This window comes from Haliotis rufescens, unplaced genomic scaffold (assembly GCF_023055435.1).
Source record: "Haliotis rufescens isolate VD_foot unplaced genomic scaffold, xgHalRufe1.0.p SCAF_17, whole genome shotgun sequence".
In the NCBI taxonomy this organism is placed as follows: Eukaryota; Metazoa; Mollusca; class Gastropoda; order Lepetellida; family Haliotidae; genus Haliotis; species Haliotis rufescens.
In genome coordinates this window covers 3,730,954-3,750,135 of record NW_025963857.1, presented here as the reverse complement: position 1 = coordinate 3,750,135, position 19,182 = coordinate 3,730,954, and the positions used below count along the sequence as shown (strand labels likewise).

Here is a 19,182-nt window from a genome sequence, read left to right as displayed (position 1 = left end):
GCGGACTAAATACTGCGGACACAACCTGCAGACAAAACCTGCAGACAAAACCTGCGGACAAAACCTGTCCACGAGGAGGAACACATTGCTCACCTAGTTGGTGTCACTTAACGGTTAATCGTGTCCCACTAGTCACTTCAATATAGGCCGAGTAAGGTAGTTATCAGTGATAGTGATTAACTGGTATTTTATTTTACATCACCATTACCTGGACTATTTCGCCGTATCGTACTTTCTTCCCCAGCTGTCTCTTCTGTTCTGCTGCATTGTCCGCGTTTTCTGCATCCGCTGCATGCTTCAATGACATTATATGGGTAAGTTAGTAATCCTAGACGCAACATTCATTTGCAGTTTAAAAATAAATAAATTAATAACGTCAATGTATCAGAAAGGAACAATAATTGAATAAGCAATCTGGTGAAACACCACCCCGATTAAATAGAACCTTATACTACAGACTCTACGTATCAGATACTTAACACGTGAATGAGTGAGTGAGATGAGTTCAACGCCGTTTTGAGTGATATTTCAGTTATATCAAGGATAGTTTAATGTGGGAATAAAGTCCGATGGGTTGCATGCCTTTGTGAAACCCACGAGTAGCATGCTGACAAACCAAGGATCATAATCTGGGTCAATCTGGGATTCGAATACACGATCATAGAATCCTGGCACGGCTAAGGCAGGTAACTCCACGCAGCGATTTCCGGCGCCTTGGACGACCATAGTAAGGATGATTAAGAGTAGTGACAAGTCCGCCGAGTGCAACAGGGCCTGACATTTACATATTTCTGTTCTCTTTACAAAATACATATCTTCATGCAAACATCGCAAAAAACAGTAATAAATGCTTTTAACGATCCTTTAACAGTGGATACTCTTTCAAGTTTTTAATCTAATAATGTGTACACCATTATACGCTCTTACTGACCTAAATTGAATTATTCATCCTATTCCACTAGACACATTTTTTTCCTTATTGTAGAAGTATTCACCTTTGTGAAATGATCGGAAATAATCAGAACGCCCTTGTTGTCAATCACCAGACATGTTGATGTAATGCCTAGAGAGATGGCACAATAGCTCAGTGCCTACCCTAGGGTCGTATCACCAGGCTTATTTAATTTGTTTAAGTGGTGTGAGTGAGTGGGGTGTGTTTAACACCGCTTAAAACAGTATTTCAGTTACATCACGGCGTGTCAGCATGATGTGGGAGGAACGACTGACCTCTAACCCTGGATAACCGACTATTATCATTCATGTCAGCGTCTGTCTGTATCTCCCTGCCAATGCATATTTCCACCAGGGCCAATGTCTGTATTTGTGTATGTTAGTAACTGTTGTTTAGTCTGTTGTTTAACGAATCACTCAATAATATTCCAGCTATATGACAGCGGCCTGTAAATAAACAGATAAGCCAGTGATTGATATAATGAGCAACGAGCCACGCCGTCGGGAACCATCTAAATAATCCGATCAATTTAGTCCCCTTCTACAACCAGCGGAGGCTGCTTGGAACCTATTCTAACCCGGATTCCCCACGTCAGTCAGTATTGTGTTAGTGTCTATATTACTGTCAGTGTCTGTATATGTGTGTCAGTGTCTGTCTATCTTACTGTCAGTGTCTGTATATATGTGTCAGCAACCGATGCTTGTCGTAAGAGGCGACTAACGGGATCTGGTGGTCAGGCTCGCTGACTTGGTTGATGCATGTCATCGTTTCCCAATTGCGTGGATCGATGTTCATAAATGTAAGTCACTGGAGTGTCTGGTGGAGACTCAATTATTTACAGACCCCTGTCATATAGCTGGAATATTACTGAGTGCGGCGTTTAACAACAAACAAAACAAACAAAAAATGTATGTGTCAGTGTCTGTCTATATGTGTCAGTGTCTGTTTATATGTGTCAGTGTCTGTCTATATCTGTCAGTGTCTGTCTATATCTGTCAGTGTCTGTCTATATGTGTCAGTGTCTGTCTATATCTGTCAGTGTCTGTCTATATGTGTCAGTGTCTGTCTATATGTGTCAGTGTCTGTCTATATGTGTCAGTGTCTGTCTATATGTGTCAGTGTCTGTCTATATCTGTCAGTGTCTGTCTATATGTGTCAGTGTCTGTCTATATGTGTCAGTGTCTGTCTATATGTGTCAGTGTCTGTCTATATCTGTCAGTGTCTGTCATTATGTGTCATAGTCTGTCTATATGTGTCAGTGTCTGTTTATATCTGTCGGTGTCTGTCTATATCTGTCAGTGTCTGTCTATATCTGTCAGTGTCTGTCTATATGTGTCAGTGTCTGTTTATATCTGTCAGTGTCTGTCTATATGTGTCAGTGTCTGTTTATATCTGTCAGTGTTTGTCTATATCTGTCAGTGTCTGTCTTTATGTGTCAGTGTCTGTTTATATTATTGTCAGTGTCTGTCTATATTACTGTAAGTGTCCTGCTTAACCTGCAGTTACCTACCTTGGCCTGTGCCATGAGTCCCTTCTCCTCCGTACTCTCCGGGCTGGCTGACGACTGGGCTAGCCATTTCCTTAACTTCTTGTTTAACTTGTACCTGTTCTGGATACAGATCTGAAATACCACCGCTGTGGAAGAGAGAGAGAGAGAGAGAGAGTGTCTGTAAGTTTGTACTTATTCATGGTATGAGTTGAGTGAATCGTCAAAGGTTTTGCATTACATATGCTATCTGCGCAACGCTGTCTCAACAGCAAGCGTTCATGATATATATCATTGCTGTTATCATAATCCTCGTTATATCATCATCATCATCATCATCATCTTTTTCTTCTTCGTCATCATCATCATCACTATCATCATCATCATTAGTAGTAGTTAGTAATATTGTTCAATAATGTTCACCTGGCAAATGAACAAGGATATAAACACTCATTGAAGTTTGTTTTAGGAAAACGAGAAACATCCTGCAACTGTTAGACTAATAAACTAACGGTCAAAAGAAACGCCACCAAACAATTTTCTGGTCTAAAACAAAACAGTCGCAAAATTTGGTAACAGTTGATGTTTTATTATAAAAGCAAACAATTATTCAAAAACGGTATTTAAAAATGACAAGATAAAAAAGCATGTACTTAAAGTTCTGCTGACACGTTTATCATGCCTGGTGCACTGTCCAGTATTCGATCACACCCGCAGAATCGACATCGATCTCTTTTAAAGCCCCGTGTTACACAGATGGCTCAGTATCGGATGTGATCCACTCCAGCAACGATGCAGGCCCTAACACGACGTCGAACTAAGTACGCGAGTCTCCTGACATCCTAATTAGGGATCCTACGCCATTCTTCCTGCAAGGCAATTGCCAAGGCATCCTTCGCCAATGACGGCTGTTGACGCCTCCGATATCCTGCGTCGTGCGTCCAAGTTGGTCCCAGAGGTTCTGTGTCTTTGCAGAAAAGGCAGTACTACAGGCCGCAAAACCTCATCAATGTAACGACGTGCAGTGAGATTTCCGTCGATTATGATCAGATCTGTCTTCTGGTCCCAGCGGATGCCACCCCAGACCATGACACTACCACCTTTCCACTTCTTGGACGCAACAACTTGACGTCCGTTCATCACGTCGTCGGTAGATTCGAACCCGCCCATCGAATTGAAGAGCTGCCACCTACTCTCGTCGCTGAAGAGCACTCTTCGCCAATTTCCCTGCTGCCACTGCTGTACAGTCCTGGCCAATCTCAGTCTGTGACGTCGGTGTAGAAACGTTAACGTCATGCCCTTGAAAGGTCAATAGGCACGGAGGCCATACCGGCGGAGTCGTCCAGCAACGGTCCTTCTGCTGACTGGATGTCCAAGGTTGTTTGCGGATGATGACGTCACAGTTAGGAATCTGGACCGTAGGTGAAGCATCCTTAAATGCCGGTCTTCCTGCGGGGTCGTGACCTTGGGTCTTCCACTCCTCGGCCTGTCTGCAGTACTGCCAGTTTGCCTGAGACGTGTGACAAGTCTGGCGATAGTGCCATTGAAGCAGCCCATGATCCTGGCAACGTGCTCCTGCATCGCTCCCATTTGCAAAACACCGATGGCTCTCTCCATCTGCTCTGCAGTTATTCGAGGCATGTTCGTTGTTTTAAACGGTTTCATGTGACGAGAGAGTACAATCCTGTCATGTTTTATACCAGAATTTCATACAGGTAACTTTGTGCACATTTTTCATTTTTTTAGTGATTAAATTCACTTTTCTCGCAAATCACGCGAAGCACGTGCACATGTTCACAGGGAAAAGGTAAGTTGCATTCAAGTTATGTGTTCCCAACAGTTTTCGTGCTGTTTGGCAAATTTGTTGAAAACTAAGACAATAATTTATTTGGTGGCGTATCTTTTACCCGCTAGTTAGCCATTACATTTTGGCAACCGAGTCCTTGACCTACTATCACACCTACGTCTGTATCCGAGAACAACTGACAAGAAAACTCACTATCGCTCACACATAGCTCTGTGATGGTGTGCATTTAGAGTTATCTCCCTTTGCATCTCGACGTCACCACCAACGCCACATATATAACGTTGAAGAATGGCTGTGCTGTTTTCCCGCCATTTAGCCGGACACTGTACGTCACAACACATCAACAAATCTGTCATCTCTACAAGCTGAACTTTATCAGGATTATATGAGAGGAGTGTTGGTCGGGTTATTTGATTGGAAGAAAGATAAGTAACTTTAGATGGCGAGCATACTCGGGAGAAGTGTCTAGATGGGCCTTTCAGAAACGGGATGATGGTATTATGATTTTATTTTTGTTTCATATAGCATATTACTTGCCTTGTTATGTTCTACGCTGGATAGGTCCGGTATATAATCAGATTAAAGTATAGAGTACTGCCTTTACATCGACTTTAATACACTTTAATTGACTGATTAATCTCGAGGTAGATTTCCCATAGGACATAATGATATATCGACCGTCGGGAGAAGTAAAGTCCGTTTTCAGATGCTGCTCTGCAGCTGATTGAACGACATTTATTTCTTCGTGGGAGAAATTGATTGATTGGAATTTGATGTCACTGGTCATCTAGGGCTTCGAACCTGACTGAATAGTTGAGAACTTTGGGCGTTGCTACCAAATACCCCCACCCCAACCCCAACCTTATATTGTCAAATTGATTTGTCCGTTATTTGATTCATAAATTTTTCATGAAATCAAGACAAAAAAAAATCGACTACAGTGAAAACTCATTAACTCGATATCGATGTAGCTTACTGCATTAGCAGAACATTTATCGAACCATATGGTACGATAGCGATACTCCGCTTGTCTCGAAATACTGTTCGAAGAAAATAATCGAGTTTCGAGTTTACGGGCACGTCAGTCGGGTACGTTTAGATGTTTTCAAAATAATAGTAGTTGCATCAGTTCAAAAGTACTCAAACGTACAATATCTTTTATTGCCAACTGTACAATTATTTTTTGTTAATCTGAAAGAACAAACGAGAATTTCAGAATTCATTTCATGTGGCTAATATATTTGTTTCCTTGTTGGTTTAAGGCCGTATTATTATTTTATTTTACTATTCTAGCTATATGGCTGTGCTTATCGCCTGGACCATACAACCAGTGATTGACATCATGAGCATCAATCCACGCAACAAGTCTCCGAGCCTGGCCATCTGATCCTTTGGTCAGCTCTTACGACAGGTATGCACGTAGGTTGGACCGTCTCCGTGGAGCGTCCGCCCGGAGAGCAAAAGGTCTGGGGTTCGATCCCTGACCGCGTCATACCAAAAGACGTTAAATGATGGTACATGTTGTTACCCTGTCTGGCACTCGGCGTTGAGGGCTAAAACATTGACAGGACGACTCGGAGTCGTATACTGTGTCTGAGTGGGGTTCATGTTAACCTGGTATCTCAGTGAGCTAGCACTATACAACCGGCCTAAGTGCGGGATAGTACAAGCAGCCACCCACACTTGTGCATGCACGTCGCTTATAAGTGCAATTTGCGGGGTGACGCTAAACCCACTGGATCTCAGCTGGTACAGGAATATTTCTTATTCAGCGCATGCCTTTCCGTTTCTGTGCTTTGGCAGTTTATATACATGTAGTAAAACCTCGGTAACTCAAAGTGTTTCGAGCTATGCGTAGTTCGAGACAAGCGGATTATGGATATTGTGCCCCTTTTCATCCCACCTCACCTCATTGGACAACGCGCGGCGTTGTGTCGATAATGTTCTGAAACGAGTCATGAACTGTTCTTAAACACTAACAATTATCATGAAATTGCAGCTGCACGTAATGCACGTGCATCACCCAACAGTCATATGACATGAAAATATATATCGGGTTAAAATACACATCACGTGATCCCATTGCGATGTCTCATTGCACAAACGACTACAACTTTGCTTCAGATACATACAATGTATGACACATCAGTAAAATAGCCTCATCTAACTATCTCGTCTCATGTATATAAACCGGTCGGCTGTGCGCTCAGGCGGATATAACTGCACTAGTTCTGCATGACTCTCTGGCGCTCTGACGGGAGCGTTCGTTAGATCTTGTCATCAACCCAACCATAAATAGCCATCAGAAATCACATCAAATAGCTCCTTCCAAGATTCTGGATCTCCCGAGTGAGACAAATTTCTTAATTTCTTTAACTTCATGTCCGCATGTTTTTTAGCTGTCTCCTACAATAAACATCCATTCATACAGATTTAGTTGAGGGTTTTGATTGGCAGATGTGACGCCACTCACTGGCTTTCGGGCAATGCGAATCTATCTATAGACGGGCTTCTCGTCAAACGCTGCGGTTGTATTTAGGTGCTGTGCCCTCCCTGACTGCGATACCCATAATCTGATCTTTTTGGATGTTTAAGTTTAAAGAGACGAGCAAAGAGGGCACATTATCAAATAGTGTGATTACAGTTCCCGTATAGATGTTTCCCTAATGTGATATACATTTGTTCAACATGCTTAATGGGTAAAGCGCTTTGAAAGATTACACGCCTTTGGGAGAACCATGTCTTAATACTTTCTGTCAGCAACGGGAAATACATGTTCTACTTTAAAGCTCTCTAGGAAACAGGTTTGTAAACACTTTTAGGGTCTTTTATTTGAACATTCGGCTTCTTCCTCTAATTAGTTACAGATTAATCTAGACACAGTAGAAAAATAGTACATTCCAAATCCGATTTCGCTCGAGAGCCGACAGTTGGCGCTTTCTTGTGAGCGGAAGAAACACGCGGATACATCTGATGTGGTACTGTAACAATAGCATCGTCTTCAAGCCTGCATGGAGTGTGAGTACAGACTGGCGATAGGCCAAATCACCTTCACAAGGCGTTTCTTAATTTTATTGTTTACGTTTCCACCCACTCGCATTTTCAAAATTGTTCTGAAATTAAGTGTTTGAATGGCGTTTAGAATGAGAACTTATGGGTGCCAACTTCCTTATTATGAGGAACTCAACGTTTCGAAGTATGTGCTCACTCCCTCATCAGGTGAATGCTCCGAAACGTTGTGTTCCTCATAATAAAGAAGTTGACATTTATAAAATTTCTCTCTTATGTTCTGTAATGATAGTCTTTTTTTAATCTGTTAAAAAAAGTTGCAATTGGTAATGAAAATAGTTCAAAGTAGGTCAAAATTGAAAGAGAAATAACCATTTGACTTGTCTTTCAATTAAATGGAGTTAATTATATTTTGTTTAAAAAAATAGTCAAAACGTTTAAGAGATTCTTGAAAAAAACTGCTTTTTTAGTTTTTTACAAGACAAGACACACCCACGCACGCACGCATGCACGCACGCACGCACACACTTGCATGTTAAGGATAAGTATGTTAATATATGTCACAGCAGTGTCTTCTGTAGTGGTGACCGTTTGGATTAGTATGTCAATATATGTCACAGCATTGTCTACTAATGTGATTTACTGTTTGGGTTGTTAATTGAATACATTAACGGCATTGTCTTCTGAAAAAAAGTTGAATGTCAGGGTTTAATATGTCACTATATGTCACGGCACAGGTAATATGAAGTGGCTTACCATTTGGGTTTGGTATTTTCGATGGTCTGTCCCGGTCCTGATTGTTGTAGAGGTTTATCGAGCTGTGACTGGAACTGCAAGAATAAACAAACATCTTTTGAATACATGTTGAGTATAAAACGCGATGTTAAACTGTCAAAATAGTTTATATATTTTTTCTTGGTCAGCCATACGAGACCTAACCTAAATGTCTCTGAAACTTCACGTCCAATGCAATCAGGAGCATAAAATCTGGTCGTTGGGGGCGAGTTTTCAACCCAAACAGGTTCTGTCTTTGTTTGCTTGTCAGTTATTCAACACCACATTCGGAAATATCCCAGCCACAAAACAACTGCCTTTAAATAATCGAGTCTGGACTAAACAATGAATTGTTTGTTTGTTTATTGTTTAACGCTACACTCAGCAATATTGCAGCTGTTTGATGGCGGTCTGTAAATAATCGAGTCTGGACCATACAATCCAGTGATAAACATCATAAGCATCGGTCCACGCAATTGGGATACGATGATATGCAACAACCAAGTCAGCGAGCCTGGCCACCCGATCCCGTTATTCGCCCCTTACGACAACCACAGTCGCATTTTACGGCAAGTTGTTGAAGACCTATTCTAGCCCGGATCTTCATTGACTGATATTATGAGCAACGATCCCTGCTGTCTGGGTGCGCAGTCAAACAAGTCATCGAATCGATCTAAAGATCTACCCGATCTATTAAGTCGCCTCGTGCAAGGATGGGTTGCTGAGGACCTATCCTAGACAGAAATCAATTAATTGTCACTAAATCTTTCGTTCAGATGAGATGACATCAAAAATGACATCATACATACCGCTGTCACGCAAACTGCATATTCTGTCAATTGCCAAAAATATTTCTAGTCCAACGCAACGTTTAGTAATATTCCAGTCATATCTTAAGTGAGTGAGTGAGTGAGTTGGGTTTAACGCCGCTTTTAACAGTATTCCAGTTATATCGCGGCGTGTCAGCTTAATGTGGGAGGAAAGTCCCAAGTGATGCAAGTCTCAGACGTTTACCACTTCGGTGAAAGCCACGAGCACGGGTATGGTGCTGACAAACCTAGAAACATAATCGGGGCGAACCGAGATTCGAACCCGCAACCATAGGTTTCTGGCGTGCCCAAGGGACACAACTCTGCACAGCGAGTCGCGGCGCCCTAGACGACTGGTCTTAACAGATAAGCTTCACATATTGCACCAGTGTGGGGAATTAAACCCGGGACCAGGACGTTACAAGCGAATCTTCTAACCACTGAGCTGCGCTAGCCTCCGACCTGGCTCATGTCAAGACGTCTCACACTCCAGATCAACCATCGCAAAAGACCATAGTGAAATACAAAAATACGTAATTTACATATTTCACTAATATATTCAATCGTGGATTGCCGCCTGTCTGCTGAATACATGCCTATCAAGATTAGGGAGCAAGGCGCCAATGGACGCTGGAAGTGTATAGCCATGTGCAATCACGTCTTCGACTGTTGCGTCTGCGTTTGATCAGAAACAGTATTTAATTGAGAACTGAAATTACACATTTTGATGTGGGCCGCATGTGAGAGAGAGCCCATCACCTAAATACGAGATTTCAAATCGACTCTCGTTTTGATTCTGCTTCATTGAACAAGGAAGTGCAGAAGGTCTATAAATAGAAAGCCTCATCAGGGGAACGTTTGATAAAAGACATTATTGGCAGAATGACATTGAAAATAGAACTATTCTCCCCTTTTTATGTACTCTGATGTAGGTAAACCCTTCCCGTCCCCCCCTTGGTGAATTAAGTCTAATCGCCGGTAACGGGGCCAAACAATACCAGGAATAGCTAGGAGGCTTTTCAAAATCTTGAATGTCGAGGGGCATACGCGTCCCTGCGTCCCTGACGAAAACCCTAGCATGCAATCCATTATTTTATCGTTTTACACTCCTGGGTATGAAAGAATTTCACAAAGCTCGCTTTATGAAGTCACGAGAGGCTTCTAGAATTGTAGCCAATCAATGAACCACTTTCCATTCAGTGCAGGCCATGGTGGCATTTCCTTTATATTGTCTATGGACAAAGGAGGTCATTGCCGTTAAAGAGGGTTAAGTCTCCGGCCCGAAGAAGATTTGAGCTGGATTCTTTATTTGTCGATGAACACTTTTTTCATCAAAGATGTTTGATGTTAACACAAGGAATATTCATGAAACACCACCATGAGAAATAATTCTAAAGTGATGACAACTCCCGCCACAGACGGATGCAGAGAGTTTTCATGAGACAAATTGTACTTGTAATTTGTCACTTGGATTAGCAATTTTAAAGGGCATCGTCGTTGTATGATGTTAGGAAAGTCGTCTCGATTTACCAGGGTGCTATCAGTTAAAGACGGACTTCGGAGAAGTAATGGTTGGTTATACACGTATTCATCTCATAAATGAACAATTTACGCTTCTTCTGGCATTCAAATAAGAAACGGATGGGGATGGGGACAGTAGCTGCAGTGGCGGCCATCTTTGTGCAATCTTTCTAAAACTACATGAACTGCCCTCATATGAAAACACTGACGCGCCATTTCAGTTGTACTATGATATACATCACATACGAATCGGGGTGGTCGGGTAGCCTAGTGGTTTAAGCGTTCGCTCGTCACACCGAAGACCCGGGTTCGATTCCCCACATGAGTACAATGTGTGAAGCTCATTTCTGGTGTCTCTCACCGTGATATTGTTAGAATATTGCTAAAAGCGGCGAAAACCATAAAACCATACTCACTCACTCACATACAAATGTAGACGTGACTTGTAGTGGGGCAATATGAATAATTGATGTGTGTGTTCAACAACTGAAATTTAGAATTGGTTTTGATGCGAAAAACAGTAATATCTGATGCACATCAAAGAGTCGAGAGACAACCTTGGGTTGATGCTATTGAAGTTTGTGGAAATAGTGACCACGCGGTGTCATGTTTTACACTGGTTATTAAATGAATTCGAAAAGTAATTGCTTCTTTGCTTCCAGCGCTTATGGCCTGATGTGTAGTGAGGTAAAAAGGGGCTTAACGTTGCGTATAAATCGCATAGCTCGAAACTCTTTAAGTTACCGATATATTTCCTCATGTATATAAACTGCCAAAACAAGAATCTGAAGGACATGCGCTGAATAAATAATATTCCTGTTTAGGTGAGGTTAAATGGGTTTTAGCGTCACCCTGGTAACAGGGTAACACGTACAGTAAACTACGGTTATAACGAACTCAAAGGGACACAGTTTTTTGTTCGGTATAACCGTAGTTCGTTATAAACATATATACAGTATATATACAGCAAATGACCGGGACCAAAAAACAGTTCGTTATATCCGTCAGTTCGTGATAAGCGTGTTCGTTATAAACGTAGTTTACTGTACCATATGTTAACGTCATTTGGTATGACGAGGCCAGGGGATCGAACCACCAACCTTCCGCTCTACGGACAGACGCTCTATTCACGGTTTATGATAAGAAATGCCGATAGAGTAGAGCCATATGCCTAAAATCCTTTACCGCCTAACAACCGTTGATGGTCATGCCTGACTGGAACACACTCAGGTTGACAGGACATTGTTTCCTGCAATATCAGTATCCTAGTGTCTTGAGCACCGAACTATCTCCCCCTCTGGTCCTTGGCACATTAATTCTCTTCCATTTATGGGTATAATAAATACATTGCCTTATCGGGAAGACAGTCAGGGCGGCATTAACGTGGTGGCGTGACAGAGTTCCTGCGCGCTGAGAAAATGACGCATATCAATCATGCCAGAACACATTCCTCGAACAGAATATGTGTTTATGCCTTTAAATAGCCAATTCCCTTCCACTGATTTACCCATCTAAACTAAAATTAACAGGGACACGTTAAACCTGCCTCTTCTATAGTTCATAATTAGATAAATGCATAACGTTTCAGAGTGCCAAAAATATCTACAAGATTGTATGACAAGGGGGATGACTTCAACTTTCCAATAAAATTTCCGTTTAAGTGCAATTGAGGATGCTCTGTCTACGAAGATTCAGAGGCAGTCAAATGACTTCAATTTTTTATGGTAGACATGTGGAGGACATTTCCAAATTTGACGTATCAGTGACAAATATTATGTCCGATTCAATTCCCTATTTGACCTGTACAGTGTTCCCGTGTTTTGTTCTGGTGAACAGTTGTCTTTGCCTATGCATGTGTTTAAAACAATGAGGCCACCTGTCGGGCAGGTTACGCTCACCTTTTAGCGAACACGTGGTGTTATCACTATTTGATAGGAATGACGAATCGTACAATGGCCCCTGCTTTTGCAGATATTTGATAGCTTGTTGATATATTATACATATGCATTTAGCTTCTAATGGTAGCATAGTTAGTATATTGTTATTCGTTTAAGCCCTTTGGAACTTCTTAATAATTTAAGTCAATCTGTATTTGACAGATGGACAGATTTTCAGTCAATTTGTAAACTGATTAAAATATTTAGGCATTTTGTAAATTGCCCAAGTGAATCACATTTTGCACATTGACATTGACACAGAACGTGATAGGGTGGTTGGGTTTGTTTATATGGACTAGGGACATCCATAGAGTTTGAAGACATGATCAGAGACACTTAGTTTAAAGGTGAGGTGAAATTGGGTTTAACGTCGCGTCCAAGATTATTGCACTTATATAGCGACGTGCATGCACGTGTATGTGTGTGTGTGGCTGCTTGTACTAGTCCGGACTGATGCCGATTTATAGTGCTAGCTCACTGAGATACCATACCTCAGTTTGACATGAATACCCCACTCAGACACGGTATACTGACTCCGAGCCGACCAGTCGTTGTTTTAGCCCCTTAATGCCGAGCGTCAGACAGGGTAACAACAAGTACAATCTTTTAACGTCTTTTTGTATGACGCGGCCCGGGATCGAACCCTGGACCTTTCGCTCTCCGGGCGGACGCTCTACCACAGGACCACGGAGGCGGTCCTTAGTTTATATGTATACACGACCAAGGCTGTGTCTACACATCGGGAATTGTCAGGATATACATGTATGTCTTTGTCTGTCTGTTGTTTAACGTCGAACTCAGCAATATTCCAGCTATATGACAACGGGCTGTTAATAATTGAGTCTGCACCAGACAATCCTGTGATCGATCTCATGAGCATTGATCTACGCAAATTGGGTTCGATGACATGCATCAACAAAGTCAGCGAGCCTGACCACCCGATCCCGTTAGTCGCCTTTTACGACAAGCAACAGTTGCTCAAGACCGGTCCTGGATCTTCACGAATCGGATATATGATTCACATCGAGAGCTGCCAGGATATATGTGATACATCAACTACTGCCAAGCTACAACAGCAATTTTACCACGTGTTCACGAAGGCATTGATAGCAGCAATGAGTTTTAATTAAGGTTCAGGGATATAACACCTACCCGTCGTTACTTCAGCTCATCTTTAGTTGTGATAATTGAGCAGTTGTTTATCAAAATATACATAACGCACTTGCTCAAGTAAACGCCCGTTTCATGTCTTACTCCTATGAGTAGTGACAGAAGCATCTACTATCTGTCTGCTGACATAAATATATCTGTCGTTGAAAGCTGAATTTAAAGGAAACTGCAGACCCATGTGGTCTATCAAGAAGAAATATTAAGCAATTTCGTTCTTGTGTATTTGGCAATTATTATAATTATATATTGTCTGTGGGCATATCTACTGAGGCCATGAGTTCAGCAAGAACAGGCATGTGAATATGAATATATTTATTATTGAGTTAGTGTACATCTCATTGTGAAGCAGTGCAGCGTTCAGGATGTTTTATAGATATAATTATACATGATAAACAGTATTATGCATGAATAGCATGGTATTCCTATTTTTTGCTTTGAATTGTTTTGACTAAATACCACAGGCGATAAATTACAATTGTCCCAATGCACAATGAGACGACCGTGTTAAGTTCGTCATAACGAATGGTTCGATTTATCCGACGTATCTATGGTGTAGCGAGTGAAACGGGCAATACCGGCCAGTTAGTACAGCTTAGGTATACGCATGTTCAGTCACTACACAAAGTAGAAATATGATTATTAAACAGTCATGAAACAGGAGAACATATAGCCAAGCCTTATAGTGTTTCGGGAGAATGATTGACTTTCCTTTGCATGTGTTTATGACGGGTGCCCCCGGTGGGACAGGATCTGCTCACTTTTTCGCGAACACCTGGTGTCATCACTATTTCATGGTGGTTCATAAACACATGCTCATGATATAGTCGGAATCGTACAATCGATGTTTTTGACAGAGATTTTCTTATGAACATGGAAAGGATTTTGTCGCTTTTATTTGACGAATATTCTAAGTAATTGCGACCGCCCCCATGGCCAAGTGGAAAGTTGGGGATTCGATGCCATGCCGCGTCATGGTATTTGTTGTTACCCAGCCTGGCGCTCGGCATTGAGGTAATAAAACAAGGATTGGTCCCCTTGCAGCCAGTATGCCGTGTCTGAGTGGGTGTCCAGATTATGGCATGGTATCTCACTAGTCTAGCACTATAAAACCCGTTCGTATAAGAGAGCACACACACACACACACACACACACACACACACACACACACACACACACACACACACACACACACACACACACACACACACACACACGCACATATACACTTACTATTGCTCATATCTTACAGCTGCATCAAACTGGTCATCTTGACGACGTCCATTTACTTACTTCCAACCATGTGACTCTTTCCTAGATGTCACTATATCCCCTACTGCGGGAGTTAATGAACCACAGGGCCGTTTTACTCCACAGCTAAAACGACAGGCTTATCATGCCCCGAAGCAATCAATCAATATTACTTTGATATTAGTTCACTGTAGCAGTGTACAATTTTGTAAGTAAATTTTCATGTTTGTTTAATATACACGGCGCGGCCATCTATCACTGATGGGAGTTTAAGGCTAAATATGTTCAAGCCGAGAGCCCGAAGGGTGCACTTAGAGCTCGATAGGAGCTCAGTTTGACGTCACAGCTGGCCCACTTGTCAATAAAATACCTCTATAGCCTTTTTTTATCTGTTTGTTATCATGCTGACACATTTTAAGATTATTAAAAATAGGTCCTCATATCTGTAGGATCCACCAGCCCGTGTTCGTCTTGCTGTGCAGAATTTCCGTACCAGGATCCGCTGATTGTGGGTTCGAATAACAAAGGGACCTATATTTGTTTGTTTGCCACTCTGAGCAATACTCCTGCTATATGACAGCGGTTTGTAAATAATCGAGTCTGGACACGACAATCCAGTGATTAACACCATGAGCATCGATCTATGCGATTGGGATACGATGCCATGCATCAACCAAGTCACCGAGCCTGACCACCCGATCCCGTTAGTCGCATTTTACGACAAGCATTGGTTGCTGAAGACCGATTATTGATAAGTGAGCGTCGAGGTTGGCGATGCCAAGTCAATGAAAATATACCAAGTTTATATATGGTTATATCTTCCGGTCACAAGGTTTGACGTTAAACGGTAAAACAGAATTCTGGTGAAGTGTTGTCGATTCGTAACGGATGATGCCAAGGCGAATTTGCAGCACTAGAAAAGTTTAATGAGGTTATTCACACATAATTCTCTGATGGCCCATAGACCATTCATGTAGACCATTATTAAACACAGTGTCTCAGCTGGTCATAACACATTCATTACACGTATTGCACCATTAAGGTTATTCTTACGTTTGGTTTTGTTCCACTTTCAGGGATGTTCCAGCTATTTCACAATGAAGGGTACAAAGAATCGGACACACACAGTACCATGAATCACTACTATCAACTTTTGACCTGACTCTAAGACCTGAAGACATGTCTGTTCCTTTGTACTGCATTCCAAAGCTCATTTAAAAGTTGTACAAAGAAAGATATATACCAGCAAATGACAAAGATTAACCATAACCCTTTATGCAACCAATGAGTACTGTCTTTATTGTCACAGGAAGCATTTCAAATAAGTGGAATTGATACCATGTGGATTCTAAAAAACTACGAAGATTTGCTTAAATCTTTGTATTTCAGAAAAGAACCAAGATCTGTAATGTTCACCACTTTCTCATCGGACGAACTTATGGAAACACTTGATCAGTCCTTGGTCCACGGGACATACCGTTACATCTCTGTCTGCAAGACAATTTGTTAAGAATGAAAGCGAATGTCATCTAAAGTTTACTGAGAAAACGATAAGTGAAATACTGGACTTTCTCATTGTGAGCATCTGTGTCAAATCTGGGGATGAGACATTTTGGCAAGAAGTAGGCATCCCCATGGCAAACAATACTTGCTGATTTGTATCTATATGAATATGAATAAGAATTTTTATTCGGATTTGAAAGATAAAAACATGGGAATTTGGCTTCACCTTGATCTGATGATCTGATATCGATCAGTAACGAACAAATGGGTAAAACCCTTACACTGATTTACCCACCTGAACTAGAAATAAAAATGTCCAGCGAAACTGCTTCATATTTAGAAGAAAGATTCAGAAAAATCTCTCTACAAGAGGACTGACTTCAACTTTGCAAAAGTCAACTTTCTCTCTATGTCGAGCAATATTCCAGCAGCTCCAGCCTTTGGTGTTTACATTTTACAACTTTTGAGGTACAATCGAGCATGCTTTTTCTACGATTTCAAAGAGCGCCATACGGCTCTTGCTCAAAAGAGTCACAATTACCTTCACTATTTGATATTGATTCATAAACACATGTTCGTGACACACTCGGAATCGAACAAAGGACTTTAAGTTGAGATTTCTCATGATTATGGAAATGATTTTCTCGCTTTAATTTTACAGACTAAAACATATGTGGGGGAATAAAAAAAGACCTATAGTCTAACCAACCGCCCCATTTCCATGACAACCGCGGATGTTAGTACAGATTGGTGGATGCGAGGAGGCACGACCCCATGACATGAATATGTATTATCATTATGGGTAATGACCGTCTGTATATTATTAAGAATATTGTATACGCCACGGCATTGTGTTTTAACTCAAAATAGAGTTCCATGGAGATATCATTGTCCATAGCCTACAACCATGTTTCTGAAGACTTACAGATGTCATATCCCTGCTCGTACAGTACACATCTTACAACAGCTATTACGTATCTATATCTCAAGTCAAATGTTTGCTTTGTCCATATGTGCTTAAGTGGTTTCTAGACCAATAACTCTTGAGAAAGTCCAACCACAAAGACAATGAACAAATAATTAACAATCTTATCTCTGTGTGCAAGGATTGATACACTCAACAGACTAGCACTTCGGACGAAATTTATGGCTTGAAGACGTTACTTTTGTCATTTAGTCAATATATAATTAATATGTAGCATTCATAGCGACCTGATTGATGGGATTCTCCTATTAATCTGTACAATTATGATACTATCATTGTCAGGTTATGGTTGAGAGTCAGGACTATGTCAAGTAAGGGATGTAATTGGCGTTCTGGGATTGATAGGGTACTTTAACCATTCTCTATTCACCAGGACGTTCATAGTTAATATATAAATGACAACGATATAACTCTGGCATTACTGATACATGACTCAACAATTAAAATAGAAACGCCCTTAATCCCAGTGACATCGTCCGTATATGCAAATGTCCTCATTAACCAGGGTGAATTAGTAATCAACTGAAAACTGGACTTACCTGACTAATGAAGTTTCATCATTATATACATAAACAGAAAATTAAATCATTTTTTACTCCTTTTGTGCTTCTTTCTATTCTGACTATTGTTAAAACAAAATATTATTCAGATATTCAGAACACAACACATTTATGATAATGTATAACAGGATAGTTAATATGAGCTGGAAAGGTGAATAGAATGGCGCATTGTATATTTTATTGAAACTTAATAACAATAGAGTTGCCTTATCCTTACATTGGCCAGGCCTGAGTCTCTTTAGATTGAACCCGTGAAGATCCGGGATAGAATAGGTCTTCAGCAACCCATGCTTGCCGTAAAAGGCGACTATGCTTGTCGTAAGAGGCGACTAACGGGATCTGGTGATCAGGCTCTCTGACTTGGTTGATGAATGTCATTGTATCCTAATTGCTTTGGATCGATGTTCAATCACTGGATTGTATGGCCCAGACTCGATTTTTTACAGATCACCGTCATTTAGGAGGAATATTGCTGAGTGCGGCGTTAAACAACAAACAAACAACACAACACTTTGGGTTGTCCTCCGAACTCAAGTTATAACACCGCTATTGAACTGAAATACTCTTCAAGTCAACGTTAATCTAACCCACAGTCGACAGTCGATCCAGTCATAGTTGTACGGCATTTTTAAATAACAGTTCTAAGGCACCAGGTGTTCGTGAAACCGGTGAACATGACCAACCCCCTCTGTAGCATCCTTTGTAAGTTTCAAGGTATCGACCAAGGTCATGTTACCGTTTGTTGAGACACATATCGAGGAACGTCCAAATATACTGAGTCAGATTTATATAGTCATAAGAAATTACACTTATTTTCCACCGATTTCATGTTATTAGATTGGTACATTCAAGGAAAAATACACTTACACTTCAGTGAACAGTCAAATGAAAACTGCAGTGGTTGTATTAACCTTATATTGACACGCTACTTCCATCACACCCCAGATATGATTACAATAGCCTTTGAGAAGGTAATCCAATAAGCTGTCACGACATTATCCGCCAAATAAGGTGTATATGCCACCATTCGGTGCTAATAGCTTAACATTAAGGCCCTGACAATCTCGTTTGTGTCTAACAATAAATAAACGACCATTCGGCCTCGTTCTCGTGTCAGGTGGCGTCTTGTGCTATTTGTCTGTCAACTAAGTGAAACCCATTTTGGTCAGTCAACTTGATGATTTGAACATTGTTAACGACGTCGTTGTAATGACGTTCTCGAGATGTCGTTACCCATAATCCTTAACACTGCTCATTTCATCTTATCTTGGCAACCGACTCTCTTCCATTATTACAAGAACAGCTTTGCCCACCTGAGACCGACTTGGAAAGTGCTTCACAAGAGGTTGTTGTGAAGATGGTAGTATTTCTCAGCTTCATAGGACTCTCTGTGGCTTATTGCCAGGTAGTTAATAAAGAAT

The 19,182-nt window shown here is 41.1% G+C and overlaps 1 protein-coding gene across 6 annotated transcripts in view; it reads right to left on the bottom strand.

Annotated features, from left to right (window-relative positions):
* Positions 1 to 19,182, bottom strand: part of LOC124145828 (inositol 1,4,5-trisphosphate receptor type 3-like) — a 180,350-nt gene that overhangs the window by 106,804 nt on the left and 54,364 nt on the right. For all 6 annotated transcript variants that reach the window (XM_046515808.2, XM_046515885.2, XM_046515963.2 and 3 more), the window contains exons 3-5: positions 8,011 to 8,084; positions 2,463 to 2,587; positions 209 to 295 (exon numbers count right to left, since the gene is read on the bottom strand). In XM_046515808.2, the coding sequence (XP_046371764.1) occupies positions 209 to 295; positions 2,463 to 2,587; positions 8,011 to 8,084 (286 nt within the window). The remainder of the gene's footprint in view (positions 1 to 208; positions 296 to 2,462; positions 2,588 to 8,010; positions 8,085 to 19,182) is intronic.